At 41.0% G+C, this 16261-nt stretch overlaps 1 protein-coding gene across 7 annotated transcripts in view; it reads right to left on the bottom strand.

The window, feature by feature from the left end:
* STAG1 (stromal antigen 1) overlaps positions 1-16261 on the bottom strand; it is a 356975-nt gene that overhangs the window by 34029 nt on the left and 306685 nt on the right. For all 7 annotated transcript variants that reach the window (XM_039487594.1, XM_039487595.1, XM_039487599.1 and 4 more), the window contains 2 exons: positions 7886-7987; positions 714-862 (listed from right to left, as the gene is read on the bottom strand). In XM_039487594.1, the coding sequence (XP_039343528.1) occupies positions 714-862; positions 7886-7987 (251 nt within the window). The remainder of the gene's footprint in view (positions 1-713; positions 863-7885; positions 7988-16261) is intronic.

The raw sequence follows: 16261 nt of genomic DNA, 5'->3' as shown, positions 1-16261 counted from the left end.
TGACCCTGCAAGTCTAGAAAGAGAACTGCTATACCAAATGGAGATTCCCATCTTTCCAATGAGTCGAGGCATTTGCTCATAGTCTTGGGTGGTTCAGAGATAGTGAACTTTAAAATTATAACATTTTTGTGTGTTGAAAAGTTAAGCTCATTTTAAGAGGTAATTTAGATGTATCACTTTTTCTCTCCCTCTGAAACAGATACACAGTGTAGTTGCAGCTGTGTTGGTCCGAGGATATTAGCAAGACAAGGTGGGTGAGGTAACATCTTTTATCAGAAATTGGTCCAATAAAAAGGTACTACTTCACTTACCTTGTATCTCTGAACCATTTAGTTAGATAAAAGAAACAGTCTATATTTTTAAATTAAGTCTCCAAAACATTTCTAAAACAATTTTTTTTAAATAAAATATGTGGTGCATGATGAATCCATGATGATGTGGCATAAAGGCTTTATCATCACCTGTTTGGTACAGCCTGCATAACTCACATATGGCATTGTAATACATATGCAACACGGCCATCTCAATTTCATCATGATAAAAGCTTTGTATTCACGTCATCATCATATAGCCTCTCTATGTTCACATACACGCACCTGTATTATATTTACACACACACACACACACACACACACACACACACTCCTTTTGGGAAGAATATGCTGAGGCAAACTTTTAGTTTAATTGAAGATCGAATATTTCACACCACTCACTTGTGCAGCGTGGCTACAGCCTCTCTTGTCTTGATCTGATCCAGCCCAAAGGTGAGGGCAAACCTACGGGCCAGTTCCTTAATCCCACTGACATGGGCAGACGTCCTGTCCAGATTGGGACCTTGTTCCTGAACAAGCTCATTAAACAGCTAGAGAAAGAAATGAAGTGTTAAAAACCCATGAGATAGGAAACATTTTTCTAAAGAAGGATTATTTCTTTAACAAACGAGATCCTTTCCATTGACTTCAATAGGCTTTGGATCAGGCCCTGTTTTAGCAGCTCCTGAAGTAGAAATCACAGGGGAAAGCTGTGGCTCTCAGTGCAAATTTCTCACTCATGTAACATTTCTGAATAAATAGGTTAAATAATTGATAAAGAACCTCCTTTTAAGAAATCACCTCTGAATGGAGGTGTTTCTAGTGGGGTTCCACAAGGATCAGTGCTAGGCGTGTTTTCAACATTTTGATCAATAATCTGCCAGTAAATATAAAGAAACTGCTGATAAAATTTGTGGATGAGACAAAGATTGATTGTGTGGTAAATAATGAGGAGAACAGATTGTGTGGTAAATAATGAGGAGAACATACATAGTAATCTGGATCAATTGGTAAACTGGTCCATTCAAACAAGATAGGAACAAGAGATGTGATTCTTGGAGGTACATAAAGAGGAACAGTGAGTAGGCATAAGGAGATGCTGGTGAGACCAATACTGGTGGCCCACAATTTAAAAAGGATATTGAGAAATTGGAGAAGGTGCAGAAAAGAGCCACATCACTAATTTGAGGGCTGAAGAAAATGCTATACATTAAAAGATTTAAAGAGCTCAATCTGTTTAGTTTATCAAAAAGAGTACTAAGGGACCTGATTACAGGGTATAAGTACCTTCACAGGGAGACAATACTGAGTATTAAAGGGCTCTTTAATCTAGTGGAGAAATGCATAACAAGATCCAGTGTCTGGAAACTATGTATAAGTAGATGCAGAGTCACGGGAGCTCACAGCTGAGAACTATTCAAATTCCCATGGTGACTTGGCAAGCAGGAGCACTGGTGCCCCCAAGCAGAACTTGACAGAAGTTGTGCCGTGACCTATTTCTTTATGAAAAACAACAATACCACCTAGCTCTTATCTAGTGCTTTTCATCCATAGATCTCAAAGCACTTTAAAAAGGAGGTCAGTATGAGTATCCTTATTTTACAAAAGCAGAAACTGTTAGTAAATATTAATCCTTTTTCCAATTCTTCTCATATACTAAATTAATTTGCACATTCAGTATTTTCCTACAATCTTTTACAATATTAGCAAAAAGGGTGTCTGAGTTCTAAGGCCCAGAGTGTTGATTCTTAATCTGTAAGTGATTTATATTCAGAATCTTCGCATGATCAAGTATTGGACTGTACCTCATTATTTCTGGTGCCTTCAAATCTGTGGGAATATAGATGTCTAACGAAAAGACCCCTCAAACTGTCAAAAAGTGTCTACAGAAATATGGTGTAAACAAGAGTGGGTGATTTATAAGGGGTGCCTATGATCTAATTATGTTCTATGATTGATAAGAGGCACTTGTTATTGCAGATATTTTCAGTAATGGATGAAATAAGGATCCACTGAAAGATGTTTTTAAATCAGTTGTGTCAGCTGTCAGTAAAAATGAGCAGATTAGAATTCCCTTTGTCTTAATGTAACCTAAAGATACCATAAAAAATCCATAAATAAACAGGTAAAATGAAAATGTCAGAAACAGTGAAATTAAATGTGGGAAAGCAATTTCCCCTCCAAAATGGAGTTTCTTTGTTTCTCACACTATAAAAGATAGAGGGCTTGAAAGGTAAAGCTGGGGAGTGCAAATCCCACCAGCTACAGAGGGGAGAGAGACAGAGGCTCTTTAGCTTACTCCAATGGTGATGATGTACCTATTCTTCCTGCTCTCTGCATAATGCTGTACTAATCTCAGACTGTTACCCTTTGATTAAAAAGTTCCATTTGAGCCTGTTATTTGATAATCTCAAATTGTTATTAACTTCAAGCACGTGACAGAGGCAGACAGAGGGGAAGTAACTTGCCGAAGGTCATCCAACAGACTAGCGGCAGAGCTGGGAATAGAACGCAGGTTTAAGAGTGAGGGTCGTTACTCACTGGAACAACTTACCGAGGGTTGTGTTGGATTCTTTATCACCAGTGAATTTTAAATTAAGGTTGGGTGTTTTTCTAAAAGATATGTGCTAGGTCAAACAGAACTGTATTTAAGGGAAATTCTGTGGCCTGTGTTATACAGGAGATCATGGTGGCCCCTTCTGGCCTAAGAATTTATAAATATCCTGAGTACCAGTCCAGTGGCCTCTTCACTAGGCCACAATGCCTTATGTGGAATGACGGCTGATTGGCATTTTGGAGAAGAATCAAGAGGGAGCTAACAAGTTGCTGAAGTCTCAGAAATATGTGGGAAATAGATTATGAAGTGATGCACTGTCAGGAGAGCTGTGTTTAGACTGCGAATGACAGGGATGTGGAGGACAGAGAATATGACAGCTATTAAGGGCAGGAAAAAACACGAACAGAACCACTGACCATTGGCATCCCCAAAAAATATTCCCCCTGCAAGCAAGTGGCATTTCCACCCTGCTGGGAAGTCTGAATACGCTTTTATCAGGGGTCACTCATCCCTTCCCTTCCCTGGGTTTTTGCTTTATTGACAAGATAAATAACAACAACTCAATATAAACTCTACTACAAACCATCTCTCCAGGCTGACTGATCTTTAGGTGGCTTCTATAGGACCCTTCTGTCCCAAACACTAGACCCCTCTGCTCCAAAGAGCTACTTCCACCTCCTTTATATTCAGGCTAGAGTTAATGGACATATCTGCTAGGAGTCATCAGGAATGAATTGGTATCTCCCTGGAGGGTTCTAACATCTGTTAACAGAGATAGACAACAGGCAAACCCTGTCATTCTGTCACATCCTCCCTCCCACAGTCAGTTTAGATGAAGATAAAACTGAGAAGCGGCAGAACACAGTTGATAAAAGGGAGATGTTGAAATAGAGATGAATAATATTTTTTGGTGACTTGCTAGTGAAGGATACAGCCAAGGCCATTTGTAATCCACATAAAAGCAAAAAGAAAGTATATTGCATGCAAGGTCCTGGTAAGAGATATGATGAGAAGAGCAGAGGTTATTCTGGAGAAAACTGATGATTTCTATTTATTCTGATTCCAAATTGGCTGTTACCAATCAAGGCATATCTTGAGTCATTGTGGATAGCTCTCTGTAAATATCTGCTTAATGTACAGCAGCAGTCAAAAAAGTTAATAATGTCAGGAACCATTACGAAAAGGATATTAAATTTAATGCCACTATATAAATCCATGGTATGCCCTCACGCTAAATACTGCATGCAGTTCGGGTCACCCCATCTCAGAAAATGGTTCATTAGACTTGGAAAAGGTAAAGAGAAGGGCAACAAAAATGGTCAGAGGTATGGAGCAACTTATATAAGGAGAGATTAAAAAGACTGGAACTGTTCAGCTTAGAAAAGAGACGACTAAGGGGGGATATGATAGAGGTCTATAAAATCATAAATGGTGTGGAAAAAGTGAAGAGAAGAGCTATTTACTCGCTCACATAACAAAAAAACCAGAGGTCACCCAATGAAATTAATAGGCAGCAGGTTTAAAAAACAGATGAAGAAGTGTATCTTCATACAACACACAGTCAACCTCTGGAAATCATTGCCAGGAGATGTTATGAAGTCAAAGTATAATTGGGTTCAGAAAAGAATTAGATAAGTTCATGGAAGATAGGTTCATCAATGGCTATTATCCAAGATAGTCAGGGATGCAACCCCATGCTCTGGGTGTTCCTAAACCTCTGACTGTCAGAAGCTGGGACTAGATGACAGGGGATGGATCACTCACTAATTGCCCTGTTCTGTTCATTCCCTCTGAAGCATCTGGCACTGGCCACTGTCGGAAGACAGGATACAGGGCTAAATGGACCATTAGTCTGACTCAGTACATCCATTCTTACGTAGTTCAGCTATTACCAATCTTGGATCAATGACACTGATGATAGTCTCAAAGAGTGAAATTCACTGCTGTGCAGATGGCCAGCCTCAGCCTCACTTTTGCCTTTGAAATAGGTGGAGAAAGAACCTCTTCCCAAAACAGACGACCTGCACAGTGGCGAATTTAAGAGACTAAAGAAGTGCTAAGGCTAGGATGGATACTGGAAACAAACTGCATGGTAAGCCAACAATCCAGAGAGGGCATTTGTGGGTTTCAGGAGCACTGGAATGACTTCTATAATGAGAGAAGATTCTTAAGTACATTATTTCCACATATGCAAGAGGTTAGTATTAGAAATACACACGATCTCAATGATGGAAAATATGACTAAGGGCACATGAATGAAATGTAGTTGGATTTTTTCACATCTCTAATGTTAATATTGATAGATACAATCCATATACCTTGGGCACCCTTAAAAACTTGCTAGTTACCTTAGATACCTAGATGAGATTACCTCAATATAGAAACAATTTCCTAGATATTTCATGAAATATTTGTCAAAGAATTAAAAAAAAAAACCCCAGCAATCTGCAACTTGGTAATAAAAAAACCAGCCCCAAAACATGATTAAGGATATGACAAATAAGCAACAAAGTAAAATCACTACACAATCCCAATCAATGAGGAGTTTTAAACCAAAGGATACTGTAATCAGTAGGACTTTAACTAACTAAGATGAAACAATCTCCACACAGCTAAACATGGATTATCAGGTTAAAACATTACATAGAATACATTTACATCTTCATGAACATATCATAGATAATCCAACCAGAGGAGAAGTCATTCTCAACCTACTTTTTAACCAACAAGGGAGGACTTGCTTGAGAATATGAGGATAGCAAGGAAGGTTGGCATCAGTGGCCATAAACTCCCTGAACTCAACATACTAAAAAGTAGATTCTTGGAGGGTTGCATGAGAGAAATATCAAAATTTCCAAAAAGCAGATGGGGGGGGGGGGGGAAATCCATAGTCCCCTCCAACTTCTGTTCAAGTTAATGGAAAAACACCCACTGGCTTCAGTGAGGTTGAACTGGACATTTTGTTATCATTGGTGAAAGGAATGGAAGCCCCAAATTAACTCAAGAACGTAGAAAGCTGGAGAATCCAATAGTCAATCTGAAAAATACATAAGTAATACTAAAAGCAAGAAGAGGCTGGCATGACTTCACATGGGATGTAAAAGAACCTATATTAGGTTACATAGAATTTAAGGCCAGGAGGGACCATTCTGATGATCTAGTCCAGGGGTCGGCAACCTTTCAGAAGTAGTGTGCCGAGTCTTCATTTATTGACTCTAATTTAAGGTTTTGTGTGCCGGTAATACATTTTTACATTTTTAGAAGGTCTCTTTCTATAAGTCTATAATATATAACTAAACTATTGTTGTATGTAAAGTAAATAAGGTTTTCAAAATGTCTAAGAAGCTTCATTTAAAATTAAATTAAAATGCAGAGCCCCCTGGACCGGTGGCCAGGACCCAGGCAGTGTGAGTGCCACTGAAAATCAGCTCGTGTGCCACCTTTGGCACACGTGCCATAGGTTGCCTACCCCAATCTAGTCTGAACTCCTGCATAACACAGGCCAAAGTATTTTGCCCAGAAATTCTTGCATCAAACCCAATAACTTGTGGTTGAACTAGAGCAGATCTTTTAGAAAGACATATCCACTCTTGATTTAAAGATTTAACTGACTGAGAACCTACCACAGTCCTTGGTCAACTGTTCTAGTGGTTAATTTCCCTCACTGTTGAAGAACTGTGTATTATTTCCAATTTGAATTTGTTTAGCTTCAAATTCTAGTCACTAAATCTTGTTATGTCTTTCTTTGATAGATTAAAGAGCCCACAAAATCAGATGCCTTCTTCTTATGTAGGTACTTATAGGCTGTGATCAAGTTAACCTTGTCACTTTTTGCTTGATAAGTCAAATTGATTGATCACTTTAAGTCTCTCACTGTAAGGAAAACATTTCCAGACTTCAAATCATTCTTGCAGCTCTTTTCAGTACCTTCTCCAATTTTTTGGCATCCTTTTTGACCACCACCACCAATTCAAGTAGTAGTCGCACTTCTGACATATATACACAGGGAATTTAACCTCCCTAATACTTGATATTCCCTGTTAATACATCAAAGGAAAGTGTTCAGGGGATCATCAACAAGGGGAGTGTTTCTAGTGGGCTCCTGCACAGACTGGTTCTCAAGTCAATGTTATTCAAATTTTTATCAGTGATCTAGAGGAAAATATAAAATTGCTATTGATAAAATTTGAAGACAACACAAAGATTGATAATTGATGAATAATGATGAGGACAGGTAATTTATATAAACTGTTTGGTATACTGGATGCATTCAAATAACACACATTTTAATATAGCCAAATTCAAGAATAAAGAATGCCAGACAAATTTACAGGGTTGGATACTGTATCCTGGGAAGCAGTTCTTCTGAAAAGGACTGAGCAGTCATAGTAGATAACCAATTGAACATGAGTTCCCAGTGCGATGAGTGGCCACAAGGGGTAGTGTGATCCTTGGATGTATAAGCAGGGGAATAACGAGTATGAGTGGGGAAGTGATATTATTTCTGTGTATGGCAGTGGTGAGACTGTGTTCAGTTCTGGTGCTCACACTTCAAATGTAGGACAACTGATGAGGATTAAAAAAGAGCCACACGAATGATCTGAGTACTGGAAAACATGCTTTTTAATAGCTGGAGACTTAAGGATCTCAGGCAAAATTTTGAAAAACAGGAACCTAAAGTTGGGCTCCTAAGCCCATATTTAGAGAAAACATGATGCAGCACTTCCAGCTCCTTATGTGAAAGGAGGAAACACCATCATTATCCACTTAGACTCCCTGGGAGTTGATGGGTGGACACAGCAGGAACCACAACTACCCAGACTAGCTTTCAAGGTCCCTCTTCTCTCCTTTTCTTCCAGTCTGAAGCTTTGTCCTGCTGACTAAAGCTTTGACAGAGAAAGGAATGAGAGATCCTTTTGGCATTAGACTGGCCTTTGACTGGGAGTACTAGACAAAGCCATGCACAGGGATTTTTTGGAACGAGGGATTATACTAGCATAAAAACTAATATTCTTACCTGCTGTAAACTGAGAATCAGTGTCTTTGCACATTGGATTTTATCAATTTGCCTTGTTTTACTCAATGTTTCCTTAATGATATCGCCATAGTCATTGTAGTACTGTGAGAAAAGGGAAAAAATAAACTTTTAAAGGCAGAATTTATTATTTCGCATAACTTTCATGCTTTTCATAATAAAAATGGTTCACTTGTAATTCCTGTTTTGAGAAGGCAGTAGTTTCAATAAAGCCCTGCTCCTGAATCCATGTGACAGATATGCAATGACCTGATACGTAAATTCAGACTAATCAGTGGCTGGGACCCACCTACCCAGCGACGACGTCAGCAATTGCTTTAACTGTCAGTTCTTTTTTAAAAAATGGAATGAAAAATATAAATCAAAAATATTACCTACTCTGCTTGGAAGGTAGTTTGAAGGTGATCGTCAAATTCAAAGAAAAATTACTACAGGAAAGTCAGAGTTCTTTCCTTAAAAATTAGGTTTTAAGAGATCTTACTCTTAGAAAGTAAAATAGGAGTATATTAGGCAGCCCAAAATTGATTACACATGTAGCCAAAGAATGAAGTATCAACAGAAATAACAGAAATGATTTTATATTTTAAATAAGGAGCTAACAGATGGCATGATACCTCTATTATAAACAAACTTCAACAAACCCTTGTAGATGGGGTGGTTGGGCTACTTTTCTCCCATTATTACTGTTATTATTTATCATTTATTTACATTGGGCATACTGCGTGCTTTCCAAACACTCCGAAAGATGGTTTTTCCTCTAAGGAGCTCACAATCTATGAAGAGGCAAGTAGAATAGGGTAACAGGAACATGAACAAAAATAGACAAATCATATACAATTGATATAAAAGTCACCTTGATTCAGAGTAGCAGAGCAGAACTGGATCTTTAAGAGGGATTTAAATATGGGCAGGCTAGGGACCATGCAAAAGAGCTCTGGAAGGTCATTCCAGGCACAGGGGCCAGGCTAATAGAAGAAACAGAGGTGATTGTGAGATGCTGACCAACAGATGCACAAGGCTGGGAATGCTGCTGGAGATTGATGTACTGCTTGACAAAGGAGGATATGCAAGGGGGGGACGGTGTTATCTAGAGCTTTCAGGTGGTGACAAGAAGTTTACATTTGAGGCAACAGTAGAAGGGGAACCAAGGCAGTGGGAGGAACTTCCAGGTTAAGTAGGACACCTTATCAGATGGTGACTCTGACTAATACCTCTGAGAGCACATAGGGCAGGCAGGGTATCACCAAGTATTTGTGAAGACAGGCAAGCAAGTTACCACCAGTGCAAAGGAGCATCAAAGTATGGTTCTGGGCCATACAATACAAATGCAAGCTTGTGACAGGGCTGGCTTTACCAGTGGTATCACAAAGTGGTCGGGTCCCTGGGTCACAACTGTCCCCCGTCTTTAGCTTCCACTGTGGTGGGTGCTCCGACATAGTGTTGGTTTCCCTTCTGGCAGATAGTAACTCAGTCCTCTGACCAGGTCACACTTGATGTCCATGCCTTTCTGGGGTAACAAAATCTAACATCTCCCCAAAAGGAGTTTCTGGACCAACTCTGAACCCCTGAAGATCTCACACACTTACTGCAGGGCTTACGGTGTCTTTATTCACCTTATCTCAAGGGATTTATACCACCTTCACTAGTCTCCCAAACAATCCAACACAGGATAGAGAGAAGTATTTCTTAATCCTTAAGGACAAGCTATTCCCTCTTCTGGTGCCTAAGGTAGTTACTGCCACTTGTGGACCCCCTTTTCCTGCTGCAAGGATTCCTGTTGTACCCTCACTCAGGAACTCTCAGGATAAGGCTATCCTTCCCTGCTATCCTCCCCCTTTCTTTGCTGTCTGGCTCTCTTTTAAGCTCCTCCTCGAGCTGGAGCAGGCTTTGCAGGTGCGGAGGGGTGGGGCCACTTGAGCCCCAAAACTGTTTCTTAACTCTTCTTCTATCCCAGAGTAAGGTTTATATACCCCATCACAGGGCCATTATTGGCTACCTTGTTTACCCACACTACCACAGTGACCAACTATGTAGGCTGTGGCACTGGAAATATTTCATGTAAAGTGTTAAATAATATTGGGTCATCTCTGTGCCTACTGTCCAACTTCATCCCAGGCAAAAGGAGGAAGTAACTGGGTCTGGTCTGTGGACAACTGAAGCATGAATGGGGCAGGTGATTCTTGTAGTTGGTGGAGCCTTGTCGAAAGTTATAGTTGGGAAATTGGAGATGCCCCAGCATATGTTGGTGTGAAAGTAACAGGTAAAATGGAAGTAAGACTAGCCGGTATGCAACTATAAAAGAACACAGGGTGAAAACGAGGATGGAAGTTAAAAGTTCTTCCTAGATCTTGTCAACATGAGCTGAGGACTGACAATTCACCATTCTACCAAGAGGCAGAACTCCCCCCACACCCCCGAGAAAGGCATCTCTGCACCTTGCACACCCACCAGTTCATGTAGAGTCCAAAGATGGAATCCAAGAGGAAGAAAGCCATGCATCTAGTACTTGAGACCAGTTATGTGGGAGAACCACCAAACTGAGCCACACATAAGGGAGCAGCCCTTCCTACATCTGCAGTCTGATTTTATACTGGGGACCACAACTAAATTGAGTATTACCCCAAACCTCAACTATGAAAGCCTCACTGGAATAATATCTAAGGTTTTACAGCTTAACCTCCTAAGAATATTTTAAGACACTTCAGGTGAAATCCCCCACAGCAGTCAATAGCAAAACTCCTACTGACATCAATGCAGTCAAAAGAGTCTAAAATTTTAACCTAAAAACCCCATTTGCAGGAGAAAAGAGACATTTTTATGCTTTAACTCTTATACTATAAATGTGACTTCCATAGTAATTGCTAAATAATGCATTACTCAAGTAATATATTAAAAATTAAGGTAAGAAACTTTTGCCTAAATTTCTTTTTCTTTCTGTAAATGACAAATGAGTGCCTGTAACTGAATGAAAGGTGAAATCCCCCATAATCTGCTTCGGGATTGGTTTTGTAGTGTGATGTATGAACTATGTAATTGTACTCCATTCTGATCTATCTTTTTGGTTATTTGCTCTTAATGAGTAATAAACAACACAGAATTTAGTTTATTACGTGGATGGAGTCCTGGACCCTCTTTCTTGAACTATATTGGATGATGATTAAGTCAGGCTTTTTCTGTAGAAATGCCAGTCTTCTGATAAAACTTTTCCAAATTATTTATTAAGACTTGGTTCAGTTTAGGTTCCATGTGACTAATAGCCCCTATAGTCCTGGATGTGGCATTTCTCTGATGGTTTCTTACAGCTACTCGACCTGCAGATAGATTATCTAGTTGTGATAACAGAAAGTAAGATGTTCCATGTTGGTTTGATCTAATTAGGGTCTGATACGGGAAGCTGGGATTCCATTCAAGAACAGAGAGCCTAGGATTGTAACAGGTGTATTAGAGATTTGTCACTGTGCAAGAGCCCAATTAACACAAAGTCAAAAGGTGACTTACTGGCAATCAGTGTCAGATTAGAATATTTTGTCCACAGAATATTCTATGTCCTATATATTCTATTATATAGATCAGAAAAGCATGAGATCAATACAGGTCATGCCAGGCCTATGAAACAATCACCATGCCACATGTCCACAGAGTAGGAGAATGGAAGATCCAGTAGTTGGAAACTGCAGGCACTACTGAACCATCTAGAAGTCACTAGGTATCCCTCATGTGACCTCATACCCAGCTGAGTTTGCACTTGGTGTGGCTCAGTCATGCCTCCACTGCCACTACCAGCGCTACCATGTCTACACTGTTATTTATACTCATGCCAGCTTGATGAGAGCTAGTTACGGGTATGTGTACATGAGCAGGGGAATCACTCCCCTAGCTTGTGTTATAGAATCTCTTAAAGAACTATTTATATGAACAATCTCCTTTAGGACATACTTGCCAAAAACTGCATCCAAGGAGGCAACAAACCATATCTGTAATGCTTTGAGAAGATATGCAGAGTCCCATGTGGCCACTGTGCAAATCTCCATAGAGAATGAATTTTATCATTTGGGTAGAGTATCAGACAGGTGTGACCCTAACAGCATCCCAATGCAAGAGGGCAGAGGGCTCACTGGTAAGTGGTAGTGAGTTTCAACGGGACTGACCAGTTCACTGTACCCACTCACTAATGTCATAACCTGTATCTAAAAAGGTGTCATGTAAGATATCAATAGAAAGTGACAACATACTGATCATTAATGTTATTGCCTGGTGTATGCATGGAGGAGAAATTCAAAATTACAAACATATTGGGAATTATGTTCTTAAAGTGTATTTGACAGGCTGTGGTGAAGCTGCCTCATCATAGATAAAGGAATGTAGTTCTGCCACCTTGAAGATATTTCCAGGGTACATTAAGAAACAGCGGGAATGCAATTTGTATGAAAGGTAAACAGACCCATCAAGGCAACAACAGGAGGAGAGAACCACTCAGCATCATGTCAGGGGGAGGAGATTGCAGGAAACAGATCAATTTACATTTTAGCAAACAGCAGCCGGGGAAGAAACGTGCATGAAACTTCCTTCACCAGGAAACTCCATGTCATCTTCCTCACAGCTTGAATGAACTTTACTTTGGGGTGGGGGTGGGGCGGTAACCTTCAGAAGAATCCATTTCAAATGTTCACTGTACTATAAAAGAGAGGCACAAAGTTATCTTTCACCTACAAAGACAAAGGAATCAAGCACTTTGAAGATCCTGACCAGAAGGGTTGACAGCCATCTTGCTGGAAGGCAGATTGGTAAGGAAAATATCTTGAACAGAGGGTGTAGCTTGTTGTATTTAGTCTTAGCCATTAGAAAGCATTTTTTCACTTTTGTTTGCTTTCAACCATTTCTAACTATATCCTTTTAGACTTGAACTCAATGAAAATCCTCATCTTCTTTTATTAATAAACTTGTTTTATATTTAATCTGAACCAAGCCACTGCTGATAAATTTTCTTAGGGCCCTGACACCATAAGAAAAGCTGTTGAAATTTTCGCTGTCTCAATCTTTCTTAGATAGAATTTTAGGGCTCTATCTACATATATGGAATGCCAGTTGTGACGAAGTCTCCATGGCAACTAATGGCCAGGCCCTTCCCCCATTTTAGGGGGATGCTAAAGGTGTGGGAGAACAAAGATCAGGTGACCTCCTGGCCTGGGAAAGGGACAAAGCCCAGAGAGGAGGGGCTGGAGGGGGTTTGGGAGTTTTTTGGAAGCAGGCTGGAAAATGGAGGGGAGTGCTCGGGCCTCCCAATGGGGCTGTGGCCTCCCTGGGGGCCCCAGATGAACCTAACTAAAGGGGGTCCTGTTGTCTGTACCGGCAAGACCTGTTTTGGACTGTGTTCCTGTCATCTTAATAAACCTCTGTTTTACTGGCTGGCTGAGAGTCACGTCTGACTGCAAAGTGGGGGAGCAGGACCCTGTGGCTTCCCCAGGATCCCGCAGGGGCGGACTCGCTGTGGGAAGTGCACGGAGGGGGAGAGGATGCTGAATGCTCCAAGGAGAGACCCAGGAGGTGAAGCCGTGTGAGCTTCTTGCCCTGAAAACAGTCTGCTCCAAGGGAGAGGCAGCTCCCCAAAGTCCTGCCTGGCTTTGTGGGGAGCAGTTCCAGAGCATCGCCTGGGGACTCTGTGACACCAGTGTCTGCATAAGATTCTGGGTATTAGGACAAAACCTAGGAATATACATTCCTAGTTAATAAGAAAGGGAAAGAGAATCTTGAGGAAGACACATTTCTGAAGTACATCATATCTGATGAAAAACATAAATGGGCAAGAGCGAGAAAAGGCTGCTGATTCACCCACTCTAAGGCCAGACTATGACTCTGCCAGACCAGGTGCCAGCTCATGCTAATGCCTTTAGGTCTCACTGAACACTGAAAAATGCTTAGCTGGAAACCAGTCTGGCTCATCTCTGTGTTAGTATTGTTAAAATAGGTATACAATTTATAGAAATGCATTTAGCGTTTCGGCTATATGAAATGTTTGCAAGTTGCTGAATGCATTAATCTCACTTTTAATATCTGTATCTCATGTTATAAGCTAATATTTGAGTGTTTGTTTTGTAAATATAAAAGTGTTTGCTCTGAAACTGGAAACCCCCACAGTCAGGAGAGAAACATTACCAAGTGTGATATACCAGTTTACCACAAAAGGCGTCATTTCCTGCCCAATAAAAGAAGGCCTATGGACACCATTGTGGAACATCAGTGGCCAAAAGACTTTGTTGATTGCTCCCCCTGCCCTATGCCCCTGAAGAGAGATGTGCAGGTAGACATGTCCCATCACAGCTTGAACTCCGGGAGAAGGGAATAAAAATCCCTGCTGTGAAAAATGTGTCATGGACCATGAAATTTGGTCTTTTGTGTACTTTTACCCTATACTATACAGATTTCATGGGGGGAGACTAGCATTTCTCAAACTGAGGGTCCCAATCCAAAAATGGATCAGCGGTGTGTGTGTGTGTGTCGCATGGTTATTGTAGGAGATCACGGTATTGCCACCCTTACTTCTGCGCTGCCTTCAGGGCTGGGTGGCCAGAGAGTGGTGGCAGCTGACCAGGCGCCCTGCACTCAAGGCGGCACCCCACCAGTAGCAGTGCTGCGATACCATACTATGCCACCCTTCCTTCTGCGCTGATGCCTTCAGAGTTGGGTCAGGACTCCTACAGTTACAACACTGTGAAATTTCAGATTTAAATATCTGAAATCATTAAATTTATGATTTTTAACATCCTATGACCCTGAAATTGGCCAAAATGGACCATGAACTTGGTAGGGCCATAGGTATAGTGCTTGAGGAGTTCACACTTGATACTTGAAGAAATCTAAGCACAGAACTCACAACCAGTTTGGGGTTTTTGCCCTGGTTAGTAACAGTCTGCCGTGAGGTTCATACTCACATTTGTGAGCCATCCCAGACAGCCTGACACAGCCATAGGTCAATTTTTTAAAAAATAGGGCCCTCAAGTTAGACTCTAAAGCATAAGATTCTCAAAAGTGCCTAAGTGTCTTTCAGTAGGATTCAGGTTCCTAAAATGACTTAGATGCATCTGAAATGGGATTTATGCTATTGATATAAAAAAATCACTTGTTAGGCAAACTCAAATGCCATGAACAGAGGCAGCTAACAGAAAAGTTCCAGACGGAGTATAGACAGGAAATGTGAGAGGTTTTCCTTCCAGGTTTAGGTCTACACACAGCTTCAAGATGGTGGTCAGCAATGGAAAAGTGGTGGTGACCTATAACGGATGTGCCATGTTTTCTTTCCTGCCTGAAGCCAGAAGGGACTTCCTGTGCAAAAAGTGCAAGCTGGTGGCTGTGCTGGAGGAAAAGATTCTTGGATTGAAGAGGCAAGTAGAGAATCAGAGATGCTGAGGAGTTCCTAGACAGCCAGGTTTGGGAGACATCAGTACCCTACGTTCAAGGAAGAAGGGAGCTGGTCACTAAAGAGTTAGAAAGAGAGGAAATCAGATAGGACCCCTCGCAGTTCGTAACCCGAGGCAAGGTGTCATAGCAGCATTCTTCAAAGCTGGAGACAGATGAGGATAGGTACATTGTGGCCACCAGAGATAAGAGGACCAGGAGGAATTCCACACAGCAAGAAGATTCCAATTGATACTAGGTCCTCAATATGAAAACCGTGGGGAAGTTACCTCTCCAAAGCCATTTGGTACAAAGCATAACGTTTGGGTACACTTGTACATGGTAGGTTGGCCCAACCTGTAAGAAAAGCAAAGCTGCACACAACAATCTTTGCTGGGGATTCACTACTGAAGAATCGAAAGAATATTCGGCAAAGGACAAGCAGACAGCAGGACAGTGTGCTGTCTTCTCATAGCCAAGACATGAGATGTCACTCTGCGATTAAATAGACTTCTGAAGTTGACAAGTGAGGATCCACTGGTGATGGTTCTTATCAGCACTAATAACACTGCCTTGTGGGATATCTCACAGATAGTTGATGACTTCAAGGACTTTGGACGTGTGCTGAAGAAGAATGATGTCCAAATAATCTTCTCTGAGATCCCTCCTGTCCCATGACTGAAGAAAGATAAAAGGCAGAAGGTTCTGGAAGAGAACCACTGAGCAGGTAAGTGGTGGAGGGTTTTGATTTTCTGTGGGGAGAAATCGTTTGGATGGCCTCCACATCAGTAGAAGGGGACCGAGTCTCCTCAGGGACAGGCTGTCTAAAGTAGTCACCCGTGTGGTAAACTAATAATAAAAGGGGAGAGTAATGCTTTAATTGTCTAGGAGCCCAGGTAACAAACAAGAGGAATTGGAATTGCTCATTTATTAGCGCAAGTTCAACCTAGTCAGTATTACAGAAAT

This window comes from Mauremys reevesii, linkage group 9, assembly GCF_016161935.1.
Source record: "Mauremys reevesii isolate NIE-2019 linkage group 9, ASM1616193v1, whole genome shotgun sequence".
NCBI classification, from domain to species: domain Eukaryota; kingdom Metazoa; phylum Chordata; order Testudines; family Geoemydidae; genus Mauremys; species Mauremys reevesii.
This window is presented reverse-complemented; position numbering and strand designations above follow the sequence as displayed.